Source organism: Ahaetulla prasina, chromosome 7 (genome assembly GCF_028640845.1).
Source record: "Ahaetulla prasina isolate Xishuangbanna chromosome 7, ASM2864084v1, whole genome shotgun sequence".
Lineage (NCBI taxonomy): Eukaryota > Metazoa > Chordata > Lepidosauria > Squamata > Colubridae > Ahaetulla > Ahaetulla prasina.
This window is the reverse complement of record NC_080545.1, coordinates 64,803,214-64,821,786: the sequence shown is the minus strand read 5'-3', so window position 1 is coordinate 64,821,786 and position 18,573 is coordinate 64,803,214. Positions and strand designations below refer to the sequence as shown.

Genomic DNA, 18,573 nt, shown 5'->3' with positions numbered 1-18,573 from the left:
GGATAGGTGTTACGTGGGAGCTCCGAACCGCTCCCTCAATAACCCGCGCAGCCGCGTTCTGGACTAGCTGAAGTCTCCGGGTGCTCTTCAAGGGGAGCCCCATGTAGAGAGCATTGCAATAGTCCAGGCGAGAGGTAACGAGAGCATGAGTGACTGTACATAAGGCATCCCGGTCCAGGAAGGGACGCAACTGGCGGATCAGGCGAACCTGATAGAAAGCTCTCCTGGAGACGGTCGCCAAATGATCTTCAAAGGACAACCGATCATCCAGGAGCACGCCCAAGTTGCGTACCTTCTCCATCGGGGCCAATGACTCACCCCCGACAGACAGCCGCATCTGCAGCTGACTGTACCGAGGTGCCGGCATCCACAGCCACTCCGTCTTGGAGGGATTAAATTTGAGCCTGTTCCTCCCCATCCAGACCCGTACGGCTTCCACACACCGGGACAGTACTTCGACAGCTTCACTGGGGTGGCCCGGGGTGGAAAAGTACAGCTGAGTGTCATCAGCGTACAGTTGGTATCTCACCCCAAAGCCACTGATGATCTCACCCAGCGGCTTCATATAGATGTTGAACAGGAGGGGTGAGAGAATCGACCCCTGTGGCACCCCACACATGAGGCACCTTGGAGTCGATCTCTGCCCCCCTGTCAACACCGTCTGCGACCGGTCAGAGAGGTAGGAGGAGAACCACCGATAAACGGTGCCTCCCACTCCCAACCCCTCCAACCGGCGCAGCAGGATACCATGGTCGATGGTATCAAAAGCCGCTGAGAGGTTTAATAGGACCAGGGCAGAGGAGTAACCCTTATCCCTGGCCCTCCAGAGATCCAGATATATCCAATAAGTTAATTTTCTGTATTACTCAGGAAATGATCATGTTTAGTTGTGTCCTTAGTTTTTGAAAAAAAAATGACCCTGTGCAATTCATGAAGGAAAAATTGAGAGGTAGTTTCAGTAATAAAAGTTAGCTCTATAGTAGTAAAAGAAAATGATTGCTACAGGATAAAAGAGCTAAGAGATATTGCAACAATTTATTTTTCAGTCATTTGAAAAAGCTAAATTCTTATTTTATAATTATCTACTGTCAAAACCAAGGGGCTATATTCACTGTACAACTAGAGCCTTGAAATCTGCCAGGCACTATCACCTGGTACACCAAATGATACACCAAATATTGTAAATTAAAGGCAATGCCCAGCTTTTAATTGGAAAATGGGAAAATCAATTACAGCAGAGCTGGCATTACATACTATATCTGAGGGGCGGTCCAAGTTGCTTCCTCAGATTTTGCTCCAATGCCAGAGAATCCTTTAATGAAACAAGATTTGGCAAGTAAAGGGACAGAATAAGTTTTCATTTGGCTTGGCATTTCATAAAAAATAAATAGGGCTGTGCAAAGCATCAAAAGATATTTATTTACAATTTCTGTAAACTATCCCAATCATAAGACTCTAGGTAGTTTATAGCAAAGAAAAATATATTAAAAAAAGAGTTGCAAGGGCTAATATATGAAAGCCAGTGCAACACAGGTGCTGAACTAAGCAAGCAAACACAAATTTCTATTCCGCTGTCAATTGCAACAGTTCACTTTGGGCCAATCATTCTTTCTCTGCTCAACATACCTCATAAGAGTGCTGCTATGGAGAAAAAGCGGAGGGAATACTGCATTTGTTAGCTTAACCTCCTGACTGAAAGGTGAGATATAAATATAATAAATAAAGATAAAGCTTTGACTTAAAAATAGGTCAAGTTGCTTTTTATATATTGACAGATTTTACCATCATAGATTTATTTATTTATCGTTACTATCTACAGTAAAGAGACACTAGAAAGAGGTAGTTATAGAAACTTCTATGAAATCCAGATTGCATCAACCACATACTCCAATATAGATTCTAGCAAGACCAAAATTAAATAATTGATCATTGGCACCACAGCAACATTTTAACTGAAAATATCACAGATTAAAAGCCAGATGCCCTAACACTGGATTTTCTATGACACTCGATGAAATAGCCTTCTTCTCTTCTCTAGTGTTATGTTTGTGCATAGTCACTTTTTGAGATACTAACAGACATACATGAATGTATACAAGACAATTGTAACTTTTACTAACCTTCACTGAATTGAGATATATTAGGACATCATCAAACTGCCTGAGCAAAAAGAAGCAAGAAGCCATACACTGTCTCCCAGGGATAGTATCTGAAGAATAACAGTGCAAATAAGTTGAGAATAGCAAAAATATTGGGGAGTACACCTATCTTCATTTGTTTTTAGAACTAATGCCAGGGTGCCAGAAAGCAACACAATATATTATTTACTTTGTTGACAGATAGGAAACAGTTTGACACTGATTTAAGTCATTGTACAAACAAAAAGTAAGTAAAAGGCTTCCCTAAGTTAAAATCTTAGAATCTGCTTCTCACGTTAGTTTGAAGTTACTTGTGTGAATTTCAAGTTATGACTAATGAGCCCTTAATAATTTGCTTTCAGAGAGGCAAAACATTCTGAACACTTTAACAATCAACACATTTTTTTTATTTGAATTTATATCCCGCCCTTCTCTGAAGACTCAGGGCGGCTTACATTGTGTAAGGCAATAGTTTCATCCAATTTGTATATTTACAAAGTCAACTTATTGCCCCCCCAACAATCTGGGTCCTCATTTGTCATAATATTAGTTTTTATATGCTAGATTCCATGGTGAGTAGGGAAGGCATAGGCTTCATAAAGACCTTCTCCTTTCTTCTCCTTACTTTTACATCCATCATAAATAGCCAGATTACAGTCCCACTCACTTTCCAATAGGAATAAGATGGGGGGAGGAGGGGGGGGTTCTTCTCAAGGGCAAAGGAAATATGTAAAGGGAGCAGCTGTTTGAACCTGGACCACCTTCAGAAAGTCATACACATAGATGGAATATGATGACCAGTAAAGTTTGTGTCACACTTGTCTCCTACCATATGATGATTGCAACTGCAAACTCATCATATTACTTACTATACAAGAAAGTAAATGGCTTAAACGCATGCCTGGCTACACTCGCGAGTTGGAGAAGTTTGACTGAATTCACGAGAAGGTTTTCTTTTACAATGTATTTCCCTGGACACAACAGCAAGGAACATGACAGAGCTGGAAAGGTAAGACGTGTGTCCCGCTTCTCGCCCACCCCCAAATTGCATCCCTAAAGGGGGCAGGTGGCTAAGCAAGGGGCAGGAACCCTGCCATGCCCAGAGGGGGGGGGAAGATGGCAAGGGGAGCCACATCTCACTTCTCCCCCGCCCTACCTGCCACTCCTCTCGATAAAGAGACAGCGGGGAAGGGAAGCAGCCAGGCTGCTGTTGCCATTGGGGTGGGGTGGGATGTGTTGGACCACAAAATGCGCATCTTACCTTCCCAGCTCTGTGGCATTCCTCGCCGTTGTGTCCAGGGAAACACCTTATAAAAGAAAACTTTCTCGCAAGTTCAACCAAACTTCTCCAACTTGCAAGTTTTCTTTTACAACATGTTTCCCTGGACACAACGGCGAGGAATGCCACAGCGCTTGAAAGGTAAGTCCGCCCCACTTGCCACCCCCAAATTGCATCCCTAAAGGGGGCAGGTGGTTAAACAAGGGGGAGGAGCCCTGCCATGCCCGGCAAGGGCAGGGAGAAGAGACGGCAAGGGGAGCCACATCTCACTCCACGTGTCTAGCTTCTCCCCCACCCCACCTGTCAGAAATGAGTCTTTGTGAGACTCATCGCGCCACCACCACCGCCTCATAGAGCAGGACACTACAAGGCTTGTGCTGTTGTCTGCACGAACGGCAGCACTGCTGCAAGGTTTGACATACCGGCGCAGCCGCAAGTGGTAGGACACCAGCTGTTGCCAGTATGATGAAGCTCACGGCAGTGCTGCAGTTCATGTGTGCAATGGCACAACAGGTCTTGCAGAATCCTCTCCACGAAGCAGCGACGGCAGTGGGACATGTCAGGGCAGCGGCGGCCAGCCACTCGGCCAGCGTGAAGAACAGGGAGGGAAGGCAACAGCGATGACAGAAAATCCAGTCCCACACTCACCGCCTCCTCCATCCTCCAAATAATAACACCCCTCCAATAATAAAGCCAAGCCCTTATTTCAGGGTTCAAAAGAAAATAAGACCCTGGCTTATTTTCAGGGAAACACAGTAAAAAGAAGTGTGCTATCTCCAAGATGCAAAGATTCAGGATGTGATGTAGAGGCTGAGCTTGATTAATCAAATCTAGTGACTATTATTTCCTTCTGCTGTTTCATATTAGCATATAAGGATATTAGGATGAGTGAAGCTGCCAAAAAATGTCTGGAAAATTACCAAATAACTATGATGCAAAGTGATTGTTATAAGCCAGCATGGCTTTGTTAAAAACATGTCATTCTAAACAAATCTTATTGCTTTTTTTGACACAGTGACTAGAATAATAAACCATGGGAATGCTATGGATATATTTCTTCCTCCTTCATAAAATTCACCAACGAATGGATGGTTCCACTATTAGCGGTAGTTGGATTTGCAGCTGATCAACTCCATTTCAAATGTATCAAATATGGCTTAATGAGGGGATAGAAAGAATGTGCATCAAGTCTGCAGATGACACAAAACTCAGAAATGGGAATGGGAAAGGACAAATTGCTAATAGTTCAAAAGAGACTCAAGATTCAAAAGGGTCTTGATAGATTTGGACATCAAGCCCTATCCAAAAAAATGCAGTCCAATGGCAAAAAATGTAGGATTCTGTACTTAAGTAGCAAGCACCAGATTCACAAATAAGCAGTATTTGGCTTGGCAATAATATTTGGAAGAAACTAAGCACCCTAGTAGACCATAGATTAAACATGAGCCGGTCTGCTGCAGGTATCAAATAGTTAATGTAATATTAAGCTGCATCAAGAGAAATACAGTGTCAAGATCACAGGAAGTGATAGTTCCATTTTGTGCTGCGCTGATTAGAGGTCAACAGGAGTACTATGTCCATTTTCAGTCACCATAATCAAAGAACTATGTTACAGAACTAGAAACAATGTCTAGAAAAGCAGCAGTGATGATGAGGGGCTTGGAGGCTAAAGTCTATGAAAATGGATACGTGAACCAGATGTTTAACTTAAAGAAGACAAGGCTAAGCAAAGACAGAACAGCAATCTTCAAATAATTGGAGAGCTGTCATAGGGAAGAAGGTATTACTTTATTCTCCACAGCTTCCAACAATAAAATAAGAACCAGCTGATGGAACCTGTAAAAGGCATGGAGAATGATAGTGGGAAGATCCATTACAAGGAAACAATCAGACAAGTGCCTATTGAATCCGTTCCAAGAAAGAAGATGATGCCTTAGATAGGCTCCTCTTTAATCCATACAAAGATAAAGTGAAGAAAGAGGAAAGCATATTCAGACTTGCAATATTCTGTCACTTTAGCTCGGGGTCCCCAACCCCTGGCACTGGGCCATGGCCTACCCCAGGAACCAGGCCACACAAGTGAGTGAAGCCCCATCCATGTATGTGTGGAATGCAGCACTATGTAAAACTATGCCTTTCAGCATCTGCTGAAAAAGCACTTTCCATGGAATCGGTCCCTGGTGCCTAAAACATTGGGGACCGCTGCTATAGCTGTTCTAATAAAATAAAAATAGCTCTAAGACCCATATGACATTTCCTTCTCGGTCTGGTTTGCCTTAAAGGGCTGAACTTGAAGTAAAGAGAAATTTCTTGAAAGTAGGATTGCCTCGTAGAATTATGGCTACTCCCTCACTGAAGGTTTTCAAGTAAAGATTAGAGAGTCATTTGGGATGATCAGAGAAGTTATGAACTTCCAATGTCCTTTCCGACCCTATGATTCTATAATTCTTTGTGACATGAAAATTTATAATCTAAATTCATAAGTTAAATTCCAATTCTAGCCCAAATAGCATATTTATGTTGCATTTTTATGTTAAATATTTCTACTTAATATTTGTCACTGGCAAATACTAATAGCAACTTGCAGTGAACTTACCTTTCATTGAATCACATAATAAATTTAATACAATTAATGTCTGATGAAAAGAGAAAACAGTGCATTTAAAACATACCACATTCACTAGCAGATCCTCCCACCAGTTGGAAAAATTGCTGAGCAATTTTCAAATGGTCTCTCTGAAAAAGAACAGTATAGAAATAGGGCTTTTATTGTGCTGATGAATATTTTTCCCTTTCTATTTCCTAAATGCTTAGTTCCATTCTTCATCATGCTCATTTTGTTTTCCATTTTCTCCTCCCAAAATGTTTTGATGTTAATGAGCATATTCAGTTATTGTTTTTTAAATTTCTGCGTAAAACTTTATTTTTTTGAAAATAGATGAGCCTTCCCCAAGCATGGTTATATTTCCTTTTTGTTTCTTAGTAGCTCTAGTTTGTCTAAAACAGTTATAATTAACTAAAACAAGAAATTTATGTAAGAAAGGATCAATTTAAAATCTCAATCAGCTTCTGCGTTCGATTTGACCATTTATGGATTCTTCATAAATTACTAGTATCAGAAACTGTTATACTCACTGAACCCATTTCCTGCCCAAGTACTGCATTCACTACTCCCTTCAGAATATATTCCTAAAAATATTGAAAAAAGAATTAAATTATGCAATTTGTTTCCTGATGCTTAAAGCAATTTGCAATTCTTTTATTCAAATTACTGTGCAAATACATAAGATATTTGAATCAGATTTATTTATGGATTCTAATTGTATCAAGTTAAATATAAAAGGCACTCAAACCATTAAAAGGCTGATCAGTCGTCCATTTCATTCTTCTGCTAAAATTGTAGGTGTATTCCATTATATAAGCATGTATTTTAATTTAACCACCCAGTTTCCAGAAATTTATCTTGGCATCTTCCAGGTTTTTAAAGTATACATCAGCTAAAGAAACTATTTTTAAATAATAACAGTAACAATAATGAATTTGAAATAAGTGAAATAATCAGAAAATGGAAATATCCATAAAAATCTATAAAAGTTACTTAAATGGAACATCAAACACATCAATTGTTTACTATAGTTTATCATAAAATTTCAAAACTTGAAGTACAACTTATAGTATTGTTTTGATCACTGTTAAGTATGAAGAAAAATTCAAAACAGTTTTCATCACGAATAAATTAGCTGTACTTGGTTGCATTAAAATGTACGTGACACAAATGACAATTCTTTTTTCACAGATTTTAACAGAACTTAATTACTCTGATCCACTTATCTTAATTACTTAATTACTCTGATCAACGTATCTTTTTTAAAAAAATGGAAGACAACAAACAAAATAGACAAGAATTCTATCCTATAACATTCCAAAGATAATTTCTTCTAGTATGTATCAATGAATAAACTTTTTTTTAACCTGAGGGGTTGCAGGTTCCAGGTCTTTAATCAAGTTGTAAGCCTCCTGTACATCATCTGAAATAATACGATACAATATAATATTACAGTATATAATACTATACCTCTCCCATACTTTTATTCATCTTTTGACAAAAGAAGATGGTAAATATTTGTATAATGTTATCTTTAAATGTTACAATACGTATACAGTATAAAGGCTTTTTAGCCTTTTTTATTCATATATTCACATACTATACATAGAAAAAAGAGAAAGAAAATGTATCAAAACAGACTGTCACCTTATTTTTTTCTGGATCCATATATGATGTATTTAATTACTAAAATGAGACATTTTATTAGAGTAACAAACCAAAACAATCACAGAAAAGCATTTTGGGGGATTTTGTTTTAATAGTACGGATACAAATAAAAAAATACCAGAGTCAATGTGACAATTGCAGAATAATAACAATAACTAAGTGCCAGGGTTCCAGCTGATGCCCTAATGAAAGCAGAAGCCTCAAGCAAAGTTTCAAGAAAAATCCAGCGCTATGTCGACGAGCAGGTCAGGAAAGCTTCGTGAGTTGACACTAAGATCAGCCCAAGATCAAAACATGTGATTTTGAAGTCTGCTCTTCAAAATAAATCTCAAGGGGGGGAGGAGGGACAAAAGAGATTTGTCCTTGAAATTATAGTTGAAGTTAGTGATGTTTCAGTTTTTGTTCCTACCTAAATCAGTTGAAGTTAGAAGAGATTGAACAGATTGCCTTAAACAAAAAATGCACTTGTTCCTTTAAAAGGGACATTAAAGAATAGGATTATGCAGCACTTTGGAATTGAAAGCAAAATGCATTTGAAGTACAGGTGGCAAATATAAACATTTGTCTGCAATACCTTAAAGAATCCCATATGTTTCTCCTGGGATATCCTGCTTGACATCATTTGTTAGCTCATGAAGCACCACAAATAAAAAATAGTAAACTACTGTATCCCCTCCCCCAATAATCCCCAAAACAAAGTACATATATCTTCTATTTGGTAGAAAAAGATCACTAAAAATGTGAACAGATATATAAAATATATTTAGATATAAAAATGTAAAATGAGATATATAGCTTTTTTCACCTTGCCGAAGATAATAAATGACTAGATTCAGTCTAGCTTCAGGAATGACATCAACCAGTGGAGGGAGCACTTGGAGAGCCCCTTCCCCTCCTCGGAATACTACCTGTAAGTAGAAGTACTCACTGTATTAATATTGTAGTAAACAAGTTACAATTAAATCCCATGCACGTTTTCAATATATTTATTGTACTAAGCAGTTTATCATGAACAATGAAATTTGTCATTTACTACTCCATTGCTTTTGTAGTTTACAGATTAAACATTTATCCCAGAAATCATAGTGACATCTTTATTATTTAATGTATCAATAAATATAGCATTTTCATACACAGCCAATATGTATACATTCCAAAACTTGGATACAGTTGATAAGAGAGGGAAAAAAAAGGTCAAGCACAAGACCTTGCAGAAAACGTGGATTTTAAGGTGGGAGGTAAAAGGTGACATCAAGTATATGGTCTGTGAGAGAAGAGCGTTTCAAAAAACAACAAGGATAAGAAAGCATAACTATGAATATTATCTGACATTTTAAGATGATAGATTTAGATAAGTTAAAGTCATTAATAGGGTTATAAGCTGTAAAACATCTGGTAGCTGTAGGATAAGATGACAACAGTATATAAAGGAGGGAATGAGAAGCTAGTAAAAGAGATACAAGGAAGAATTGTGCATGGAATAAATAAATATATCTTTAAATTATTTTGGCTTGTGAAAAAAGTTAATATCAAGAAAAAAATCATCATAAGCAAAATCATAAGAGAAAAATATTTCAAATTTACAGAGTTAACATCACCTGAAAAATGACATATCTGAAAAATGACATATCTGAAAAATTACATCAAAATGAAGCTGGTGGGAATAGATCACATAAGATTTTTGAAGAAATAATAAATATTTGAACATAACAGGAAAAGAACTTAAAGTCAGGAATAGGCTAATGATAGTGCATGAATGTGATAATCAATGGGATTTCTTTCTGTGAAGTACAACTTTCATATTCATTCCCAATCAATAAATTACTCTCCCAGACAAGTTGACCAAACAGTACTTTGATCATGTGCATGATCTGCATAAGTTACATTATATGAGCTATCCCATTGCTACTTACCAAGTTATGCTTAATGAGCTCTTTAGCAAATTCAAATGATGTTGAGGCACTGTCCATCAAACTTTTAAGCTCTGCCTTGTAGTTTTAAAGAAATTTAAAAAACAGTTAATAGGTCATATCAACAGTGGTAACCAAAGGAATAAACATATGCAAAATACTATAGAATTAAAATGTTTGTTCTGCATAGTATCAGAAACAATAAGAAATAGCTAAACACACACCACAAATAATTTGCATTTCTCAAGAATAGATACTGAAATGTTATAGCAAAATTTAAATTTGGATTGAGGGAAGATTTGAGAGATTAAACTATAGTAACAAAATACCTCAGCAGCTTTCCCATTGTAGAGTCGGAAATGATTACAAGCCTTTAAATTAAGAGCAATGGTACTATCAGGAACCTGTTGAAGGTAAACAGCTAGCACCTCTTGAGAGACATCATAGTAATCCAACTTGTAGTAACACAATGCCACATATACATTGAGGGCCAGATATTCCCTGCCAAATTAAAGTGCATCAACATATTAATATAACTAATGCTTTATGAAATTCAACTAAGTTTCCGTGATATAAAATTTAGAAAAGCCCAGTATATAAATCGAAGTATAAAAAAATACCCAAAATATCCAGCTTTCTTCAATGAAAATCAGAATGGCACAAGATATTAATATCTTTATCTTGCTACAAACTGTGGTAAAGTAAATGTCTATGGTATAGGTATGAAATTCTCAGCTAATAGGACACTAAAATTGTTGTCTAGGATCTTGGACATATAATTTTACATTTGTTTAAAAAAACAGAAACATCAGAAAAAACATGGACACTGCAATATAAATTTATATTATGTTGTTTCTAACTGATCAAGAAAAACAATTTGGAATTATAGTGGATAACTCACTGAAGATTGATATAGTGTACAACAGCTGTGAAAAAGCTGTTTTCCATGGAGAATTCATGAGAAAGGTGTCCAAATGAAAATAAATCTATCAATAATTCATTGATTAATAAATGGCTCTCTTGAGAGACTCAAGATAATGAACACAGTGTTCTCACCTCCACTGGTTTCCTCACACAAACAACCTCGTAAGTGAGTCTCCATGGCTGAGAATGGATTTCAGTTTGGCTCTCCCCTATTCTAGCCCAACATCTTGGAAGTACTGTGTACATTTTTGGTCACTACAATGGGGATGGGAAAAGTGCAGAAAAAAAGCAATCAAAGTGACTAACCAAAAGGCTCAAATATCTTTGAGACTCTTAACTTGAAGAAAAAATAACTGAGTAAAGATTCAATCAATGCATTTAAAATTCCGAGCATAGAAAGAGTAGACCTGAAGAAGTTTCTCTTTCAAAACTAGGATCAGAAGATTTCAATGAAATTGACTGGAAGTCTTGGAATAAACAAAAGAAAAGTATTTCTGCATAATGCATAATTGGTTTGTAGAATTCATTAACGTAAGACATAGGCCTGGCTATTAGTCTGGATTGCTTTAAAAGAGGATAATTTATAAAGAATAAATTTATCAAAACTGTTAGGCACGGAGACTCAGTGTTCATTGTTTCAGTAAGGTGACTGCATGCTTCCAGATACAAATACGAAGAGAGCAATAGCAAGAGAAGTGTTTGCATTCATTTCCTATTCGCAAGTACCTTAGAGGGATTTAGTTGGTTACTATGAAAAACAAATTGCTGGCTTAAAATAGGTCTTGATTTGATCCAGCTATTTCTCTATTTTGCAGTTTAAACAAGATTTGGGCACTAAATGTAATAAGCCTGAAAAAGTGGTGGGTTTCTACCTGTTCGCCGCAGTTTGGGCGAACCGGTAGTGGTGGCAGCGCGAGGCTCTGCCCACCCACCCGTCATCACAGACACTCTGTGCATGTGCATGCTCACAGTTTCAAACCAGTAGCGAAGATAAGTGGAACTCATTACTGGCCTGAAGATGCATCTGGATGTAATTATAGCTTCTGAGTGATTTGCAGCAGATTGCCAAGGATTTCTGACTCTTATTTGCTTAACAGTAACAACTTCAAAATGATTCTCTCTCACCATAAATTAAACTATTGACATGAAGAAAGACTGGGGTAATTTAGATTAGATATTTAGGTGGAAAGTTTGCTCCATTCCTTTCTGGCCCTTGATATATTTCTAAAGTTGGATTTTAATTCTCATCTTTCTTTCTTTTTAACCAGAATCTAATTTAAACAGGAAAAAAACCCCACTAGATTGAAGTATGTCCTGCTAGAGTTATCCAATTATTTAAAAATTATTTAAATTAGGTAAAATATCAAAAAGTAATTGTTCATAAAAAAATAAAAGCCCCAATCCTAACCACATATATCTAATATGAATGTAGAATTGTACCTTCATTAGCATTTTTCCTTAAGTATCCACATTCCCTTCATGTTTTACTAAACTCAGAACTCACTACTGGATCAAAAAATTAAAGAAGATTTTACAATAACATTTTAAAGAAGGATCTCAAAAGGCAATATTCAGCAAAAGATAGCTAAACACTGCAAGATCGAAAAGCCCTATGAAATTATTTGCTTCAGCTTTCCCCTCCAAATTATCTTTTAAACAGATAGAAACAAGTTGAACCAACCTGTTATCAAGCAGTATGCGTTTGTAGATATCAATAGCTTCTTGATAATGAGATCGCATATAGTGTATAGATGCTAAACTAAGCTGGTCTTCTGTTATATCCTGCAAATTCTGATGGAAATTCATCAGTTTCTTCTCATCACCAAACTAAGAAGGAAATATGATTTAAAGACAGAGACAAGTGGATGCCTTACATATTCTAATACTCTGTCTGCTGAAAATAATATTTAACCATATTTTTCCTCTACCATCTTTCATTAGAAACTAATCATTTTTCCAGACTTCAGGCAGTCTTTAAAGAGTCATCTATTTCTTAATTATCTTAATTCTTGTCACCATGAAATTTTCAGGCTTTCATCTTCTGTGCTTACTTAATACTTCAGCTCTTCATTTCATCATTCTACTTAGAGAACTTCTTTCTCACTTAAACAAGCCTTTCAGAATTTGAATAGTAAGGTGAAGGTGTAAAAGTTGCTGTATTTTTATGAAGTGGCAATGCAGCTCAGAATAGCATTATGAGTATGTATATATGTAAGCTGAGCAAAAGTGAATAAATTAATTGTAGCAGAATCTCCATGGTACAGAGAGGTATATGTTAATGTCAACTAGATTTAGTTAGGTTTCTTTTTTCCCCCCCTTTCTTCTTATCTCTAACATCTTTTGCTTCTTTTTTTTTCAAGTACCTTGCATTACACTGCTTGCTCTGAAAACAAATAGCACGATGGGTATTTATAAGATTTTAAATAACATTTGGGCACATGATGGGAACTGGATTTCAAAATACTTCAACTACATCCAAATCTGATCCAATGTTTTGAAATACATACCTTGTGTGCTAGATGGAACAACATACGATTCTGAAGTCTACTCTTGGGAGCTAAAAACAAAATTAATACCTAGGTTTTAAAACGTATTAATTCATATGCCTCATTTTCACAGTGCAAACAATGCCCCCACTCACTTCCAGTAAGTGCACCTGAATTTATTGCCAGTAAAAATAAATAAAAAAGCAAGCTTAATTATCAAACTCACCTTTCAAAGCAGACTGTTCAGCTTGTGTATACATTCCCAAGAAGAAGTAAGTGCATGCTAGATTCACCCACACATCAGGGTTGCAGGCAGATTCCTTGATTAATTCCTCATACTCCTTAAATAAATAATAATTTTAATGCAGCCTTACTTAATCACCACAGACAAATTTATGCTCTATTTCTTCTTATAACCCAGCCAGAGCGCATAAGAACTGTAAATAAGAAAAAAAAATACAAACAGAAATGACTACCAATGCAAATATGGTATTTCAGTTATCTTCAAAATTTTGAAAAAGCTGCATCCTTTTAATTGCAGCTACTTGTAGGGCTTTCCCAAATCATTTCTACAAGTGTGTGTATGTACAGCAGTTTTGCTCTATGAGAAGTACCAATGGAAATGTTTTATGTGTATGCACATGTACAAGAAACCTGGAAAAACCTAAAAATAGTTGTATGGTATTGCCTGGAAGATACTGCTACTTCTGCAGTTTAAGAAGAAAACTTCACTCATTATCAATATGCTTTGCAAAACATCTGTTTAAGTGCTTTGCATAGACCTAACCTTGTACTATTATAGTTTTCTTCTTCTTGTGCCATATCCACCATCGGATGTTAACAATCCAATTTTTATCAACAGCCGCACGAAAAAGTGCTGTTGAGTTTTGTCCAACCAGTCCCTTACATTTTGAAGCCATGATGTTCTTCTTCTGCCTGGACCTCGTTTACCTTTAATCTTTCCTTGAAAGATTAAGTGAAGTATGCCGTATTTTTCTGGGTATCACATCACATGTCCAAAATATTCTTTCACTTTTTTATGGTTTTGATGATTTTCCTTGGCTTTCCCAGGTGGCTTATCACCTCCTCATTTCTGATTTTGTCAACCCAACTTATACGCAACAGTTTTCTTCTACAATATTTAAATATATATTCAAATAGATGCAAGCCTTTGAAATACTGATGTTTTATCTTACTTATTCTGGTCCATGAGATACATTATAGCAGGGGTGGGTTCTACTTATTTTTACTACCGGTTTGCAGCGGGATCACTCATGTGCACTTCGCTCACGCTTGCTTGCTTCTGCGCATGCGCAGAAACTTCCTGATGATGTTGGGGTCGGTGGGTGGAGCCTACCCCTGGTTTGACTACCGGTTCGCAAGAACCAGTCTAATGCAACCCACCACTGCATTATAGTCTTAAATTTCATTCTTCACTGATAGTAAATTTGAGGAACAATGTTACAAAGTGACACAGTCATAGTGACACAATCATGTGTAAATTAATTCCATTTTCTCTTACAATGATTCTCTTGGTGTATTTTCCTTATATAAACATAGAATTTTGAAAAATAGAGATCATAAATTAATACAAAGTATTTCATAAATAAGTCAAAATAATAAATTATATGTAATTTATTCACTAGGCTTCTGGACATAAAATATTATAACCAATATTTTTGATTTTATATTACTTTGAGGAACATTTACAGGTAGTCCTCAACTTATAACAGTTCACTTAGTAACTGTTTGAACTTACAACAGCACTGAAAATAGTGACTTATGACCATTTTTCACACTTATGATCATTGCAGCATCTCCATGGTCACGTGATTTACATTTGGATGCTTGACAACCGACTCACATTTATGATGGTTTCAGTGTCCCAGGATCATGTGATCACCTTTTGGAAAGCCAATGGGGAAATCAGATTCACTTAACAACTGTGTTACTAATTTAATAACTGTACTGATTCACTTAACAAATGTGACAAGGAAAGTTGTAAACGGGGGAGGGGGAATCAACAAGTTTCTCACTTAGCAACATACATTTTGGGCTCAATTGTGGTTGTAAATTGAGGACTACCTCATCCTCTTTCTTACAAATTTAAGAGAACATCCTCCTTTTCAGGACAAAGAAGCACTACCTCACCTCCAGTGCTCTCTTGTAGTCACCCAGATGGAAAGCACAATATCCAATCCACAGGTTTGCATCTTCCTCTTGTTCTCCAACCTGACGCTTAAACTTGGGAAGAAGGCAGAATAAAAATTAAAGTGATATCCTACTGTGACCAAGTTCATATAATTTTTAATTATTTTTAAATGACAAGTTTATTGCAGCCATAGAGTTTACACAAATTAATCTTTTAGGCAGTGATGGGACTTTAATTTAGACACTGTTGGGCCTCTGGTGGCTCAACAGACTAATGCAGTCTGTTATTAACAGCAGCTGCTTGCAATTACTGCAGGTTCACGTCCCACCAGGCCCAAGGTTGACTCAGCCTTCCATCCTTTATAAGGTAGGTAAAATGAGGACCCAGATTGTTGGGGGCAATAAGTTGACTTTGTATATAATATACAAATGGATGAAGACTATTGCTTGACATAGTGTAAGCCGCCTTGAGTCTTCGAAGAAGGGCAAGATATAAATGCAAATTAAAAAAAAATGTCTGTATATATGATGTTCATGTATAAAATAAAGGCTCACATTTAAATTAAGTAATTAGATGTTTACAGATATTTAGATAGCCAGTTTTAATGACAGGCAGACAGAAATGTATTAAAGTGATCATGAATATGATGTGTCACCAAGTGATTATTGATTTAACAATACCATAAATATTTCTAAGTTGATATTAAGGTCATAGGATCTCCATACAATCAATCTATTTGTCACTGTCAGTTAGGCAGTACTCATTAGCTCATTAAACCACAATATGAGTGAAGTGCAAATACATTCGCTCCAACTCTGCTTTTGTCATTGCAAATGTAGGTTTTTAAAAAGGCAACAACATTGTAATTTGATTATCCTTACATGTCTGCATGTAACTACCATAATGAAGTGTTGACACACACAGTTCATGATGCAGCTTGACTCTGGTATTGTGCATCTTAACATATTAATCATAGAACATTAATCACAGAACTGAAGAAAACAAGCTAGGAATTTATAAACTAATAAATTAAACAAACTTAATCCTAATTTGTTCAGATGCAACAATCATATTCTAACATGAATATGATGTCACACTAAACCATCCATATATGCACAAACATAGTGCTCATTCATGTTGCAGTTTAATAATATTGCTTCTGTTGCATTGCTCTCAACAAGGAATAAACTTGTAGAACAACTACTGCATTAGCTTATGGCCATGTTCACCCATGATAAACTAGAAATTTTGGTTTATTTCAAAGTGAACAAGCAGTTTATCCTACCTTCTCCAGCAAATTAAGATGGTTGCTATAAAATCCTAATTCCTAAACTGATAAAGTCATTATAAACTATCTTGTTCATAATCTTGTGATTTAGATACGATACAGAAGTTTCCTTATTACTGGTAATATCTCATCAGTCTACAAACCAGCTATGAAGGCTATATGAATCTATAGTAAGGAAGATAAATTGTAATCTGTAGATTATCTTGATGAACGTATCTTTTCTTTTATGTACACTGAGAGCATAGGCACCAAGACAAATTCCTTGTGTGTCCAATCACACTTGGCCAATAAAAAATTCTATTCTATTCTAATCTGGGGCCACTGCATAAAGTGGTTAGATGTCTATAGAGATTCTCAGTCATCCAGGTCATGGTTGTCCCAAAGGTGCTTTTTCAAGAGGCAACTGGACTTTTTGGTTTTCTTTAAAGACATTTTAGATTCTCCTTCAGGTTTCTTGGATGAGAAGTGAAATGTCTTCAAAGAAAAATCAGAAAGTCCAACTGCCTCTTGAAAAAGCACCTTTGGGTTACACTCTAGATTTACTTCTAAATCTAAGATTTACTTCCAGTTGCAGGAACTCGGTATGTCTAGTTTAATGAAAAGAAGGACTAGGGGAGACATGATAGCAGTGTTCCAATATCTCAGGGGTTGCCACAAAGAGGAGGGAATCAAACTATTCTCCAAAGCACCTGAGGGTAGAACAAGAAGCAATGGGTGGAAAGTAATCAAGGAGAGATGCAACTTAGAACTAAGGAGAAATTTCCTGACAGAACAATTAATCAGTGGAACAACTTGCCTGCAGAAGTTGTAAATGCTCCAACAGTGTGATCATTTTTAAGAAAATGTTGGATAACCATTTGTCTGAAATGGTGTAGGGTTGGGCAGAGGGTTGGACTAGAAGACCTCCAAGGTCCCTTTCAATTCTGTTGTTGTTATTGTTATTGTTATTGTTATTTTGCAGAGGTGATATTTGCCACCCAGAGAAGCAAAAAGTACGGATGTTCTCAGTCTGAAATGACAGAAGTAGCAGGAAGGTGGCTGGACAAGCTTTCCTTCCCCCACCCCTCCAAAGCACTGATCTATTCCTAAAGAAGTCTAAACAAATATGCTAACAAACAATCCAGAAGCGGCCGCAGCAACTCCACTTGCAGAACTCTCGTCCCGCCATATTCCCCAAATGTATCCCTAGTACCTCTAAAAGGGCAATGGCCCCAGTGAAATCTCGCTGAGTTAATAAATCTTCCAGCTGCGGCAGCCGTTTGCCTTTCTTTCTGCGCTTATCCGCTGATTGAGGCCCGCCTCCAACCGCGGGTTTCAGCCGTGAGAGCATCTGCAAAAGCGACAGAGGTAAGAACAAGGTAAAGGGAATAGGGCTTCGCTAGTTTTTTTTCGCCCTCTGATCTCTTTAGAAAAGCCCCTTAATCTAGCCTTATCCGATTCTACTTGTCCCTCACCATCTTGCCCACAGGCCTGCTTCACAAAAAACAACGGTCGTCTGTTGCTGTTCTGCCTCACCAAGGTCTCTGTTACCCTGGCAACCGCGCGAAGGGAGGTAGTTAGGGTAAGGCAATCTGGCCTGGGAGACAGCAACAAAAGACCGGGCGGCAACTGCGAGTCATACTTACAGTTCCGGTGGCTCTCCGGACAAAATAGTTTTGGGAAGAATCTCAGAAATCTAAGAGCTTAAGTGACGTGAAGAGGCGTGTACCCTATCGTGGTTTAGGAGGGCGAAGAAAGGCGAGTCCCAATTCGACGGGAAAGCTCCGTTTTCACGAAGTGCTGACTAGCTGTACCTTGTCCAGTGACACATTTCTGCAAGAAAAACCACTGCGGTAGAGTTGCTTACTGAGTTGCTGCTACAACTGACTCCGATGGGTCGGATAATGGGTCATCACCCAACCAAGGCTGTTTCTACTTACTACAATATGCTATGATCGCATATTTATTTGGAGACAGCTGGGAAAACTTGTATACAGTTATATGCTTCACAATTATATTTTTATATTATAACAAAATAATACTAATTCCCAAACAATATACAATAAGCATCTGAGAAGGGCATGAAGGCAAATGACATGTGTTGTGACCTGACACAAAGCCTGTGATATTTCCAAATGAGTAGG

At 37.2% G+C, this 18,573-nt stretch overlaps 1 protein-coding gene across 3 annotated transcripts in view; it reads right to left on the bottom strand.

Moving 5' to 3' along the window:
- The window catches only part of IFT56 (intraflagellar transport 56), a 28,235-nt gene extending 10,013 nt beyond the window's left edge, over positions 1-18,222 (bottom strand). The window contains exons 1-13 of one of the 3 annotated variants that reach the window (XM_058191151.1): positions 18,076-18,222; positions 17,643-17,780; positions 15,162-15,254; positions 13,237-13,351; positions 13,032-13,081; positions 12,206-12,351; positions 9,930-10,101; positions 9,604-9,678; positions 8,496-8,598; positions 7,390-7,445; positions 6,553-6,606; positions 6,090-6,153; positions 2,121-2,209 (exon numbers count right to left, since the gene is read on the bottom strand). In XM_058191151.1, coding sequence (XP_058047134.1) covers positions 2,121-2,209; positions 6,090-6,153; positions 6,553-6,606; positions 7,390-7,445; positions 8,496-8,598; positions 9,604-9,678; positions 9,930-10,101; positions 12,206-12,351; positions 13,032-13,081; positions 13,237-13,351; positions 15,162-15,254; positions 17,643-17,780 — 1,155 coding nt within the window. In that variant the 5' untranslated portion in view covers positions 18,076-18,222. Of the gene's footprint in view, positions 1-2,120; positions 2,210-6,089; positions 6,154-6,552; positions 6,607-7,389; positions 7,446-8,495; positions 8,599-9,603; positions 9,679-9,929; positions 10,102-12,205; positions 12,352-13,031; positions 13,082-13,236; positions 13,352-15,161; positions 15,255-17,642; positions 17,781-17,904; positions 18,042-18,075 lie in introns of those variants that run through there. The other 2 variants (XM_058191150.1, XR_009156124.1) reach the window with 2 other exon arrangements.
- Between the last annotated feature and the right edge of the window lie 351 nt (positions 18,223-18,573).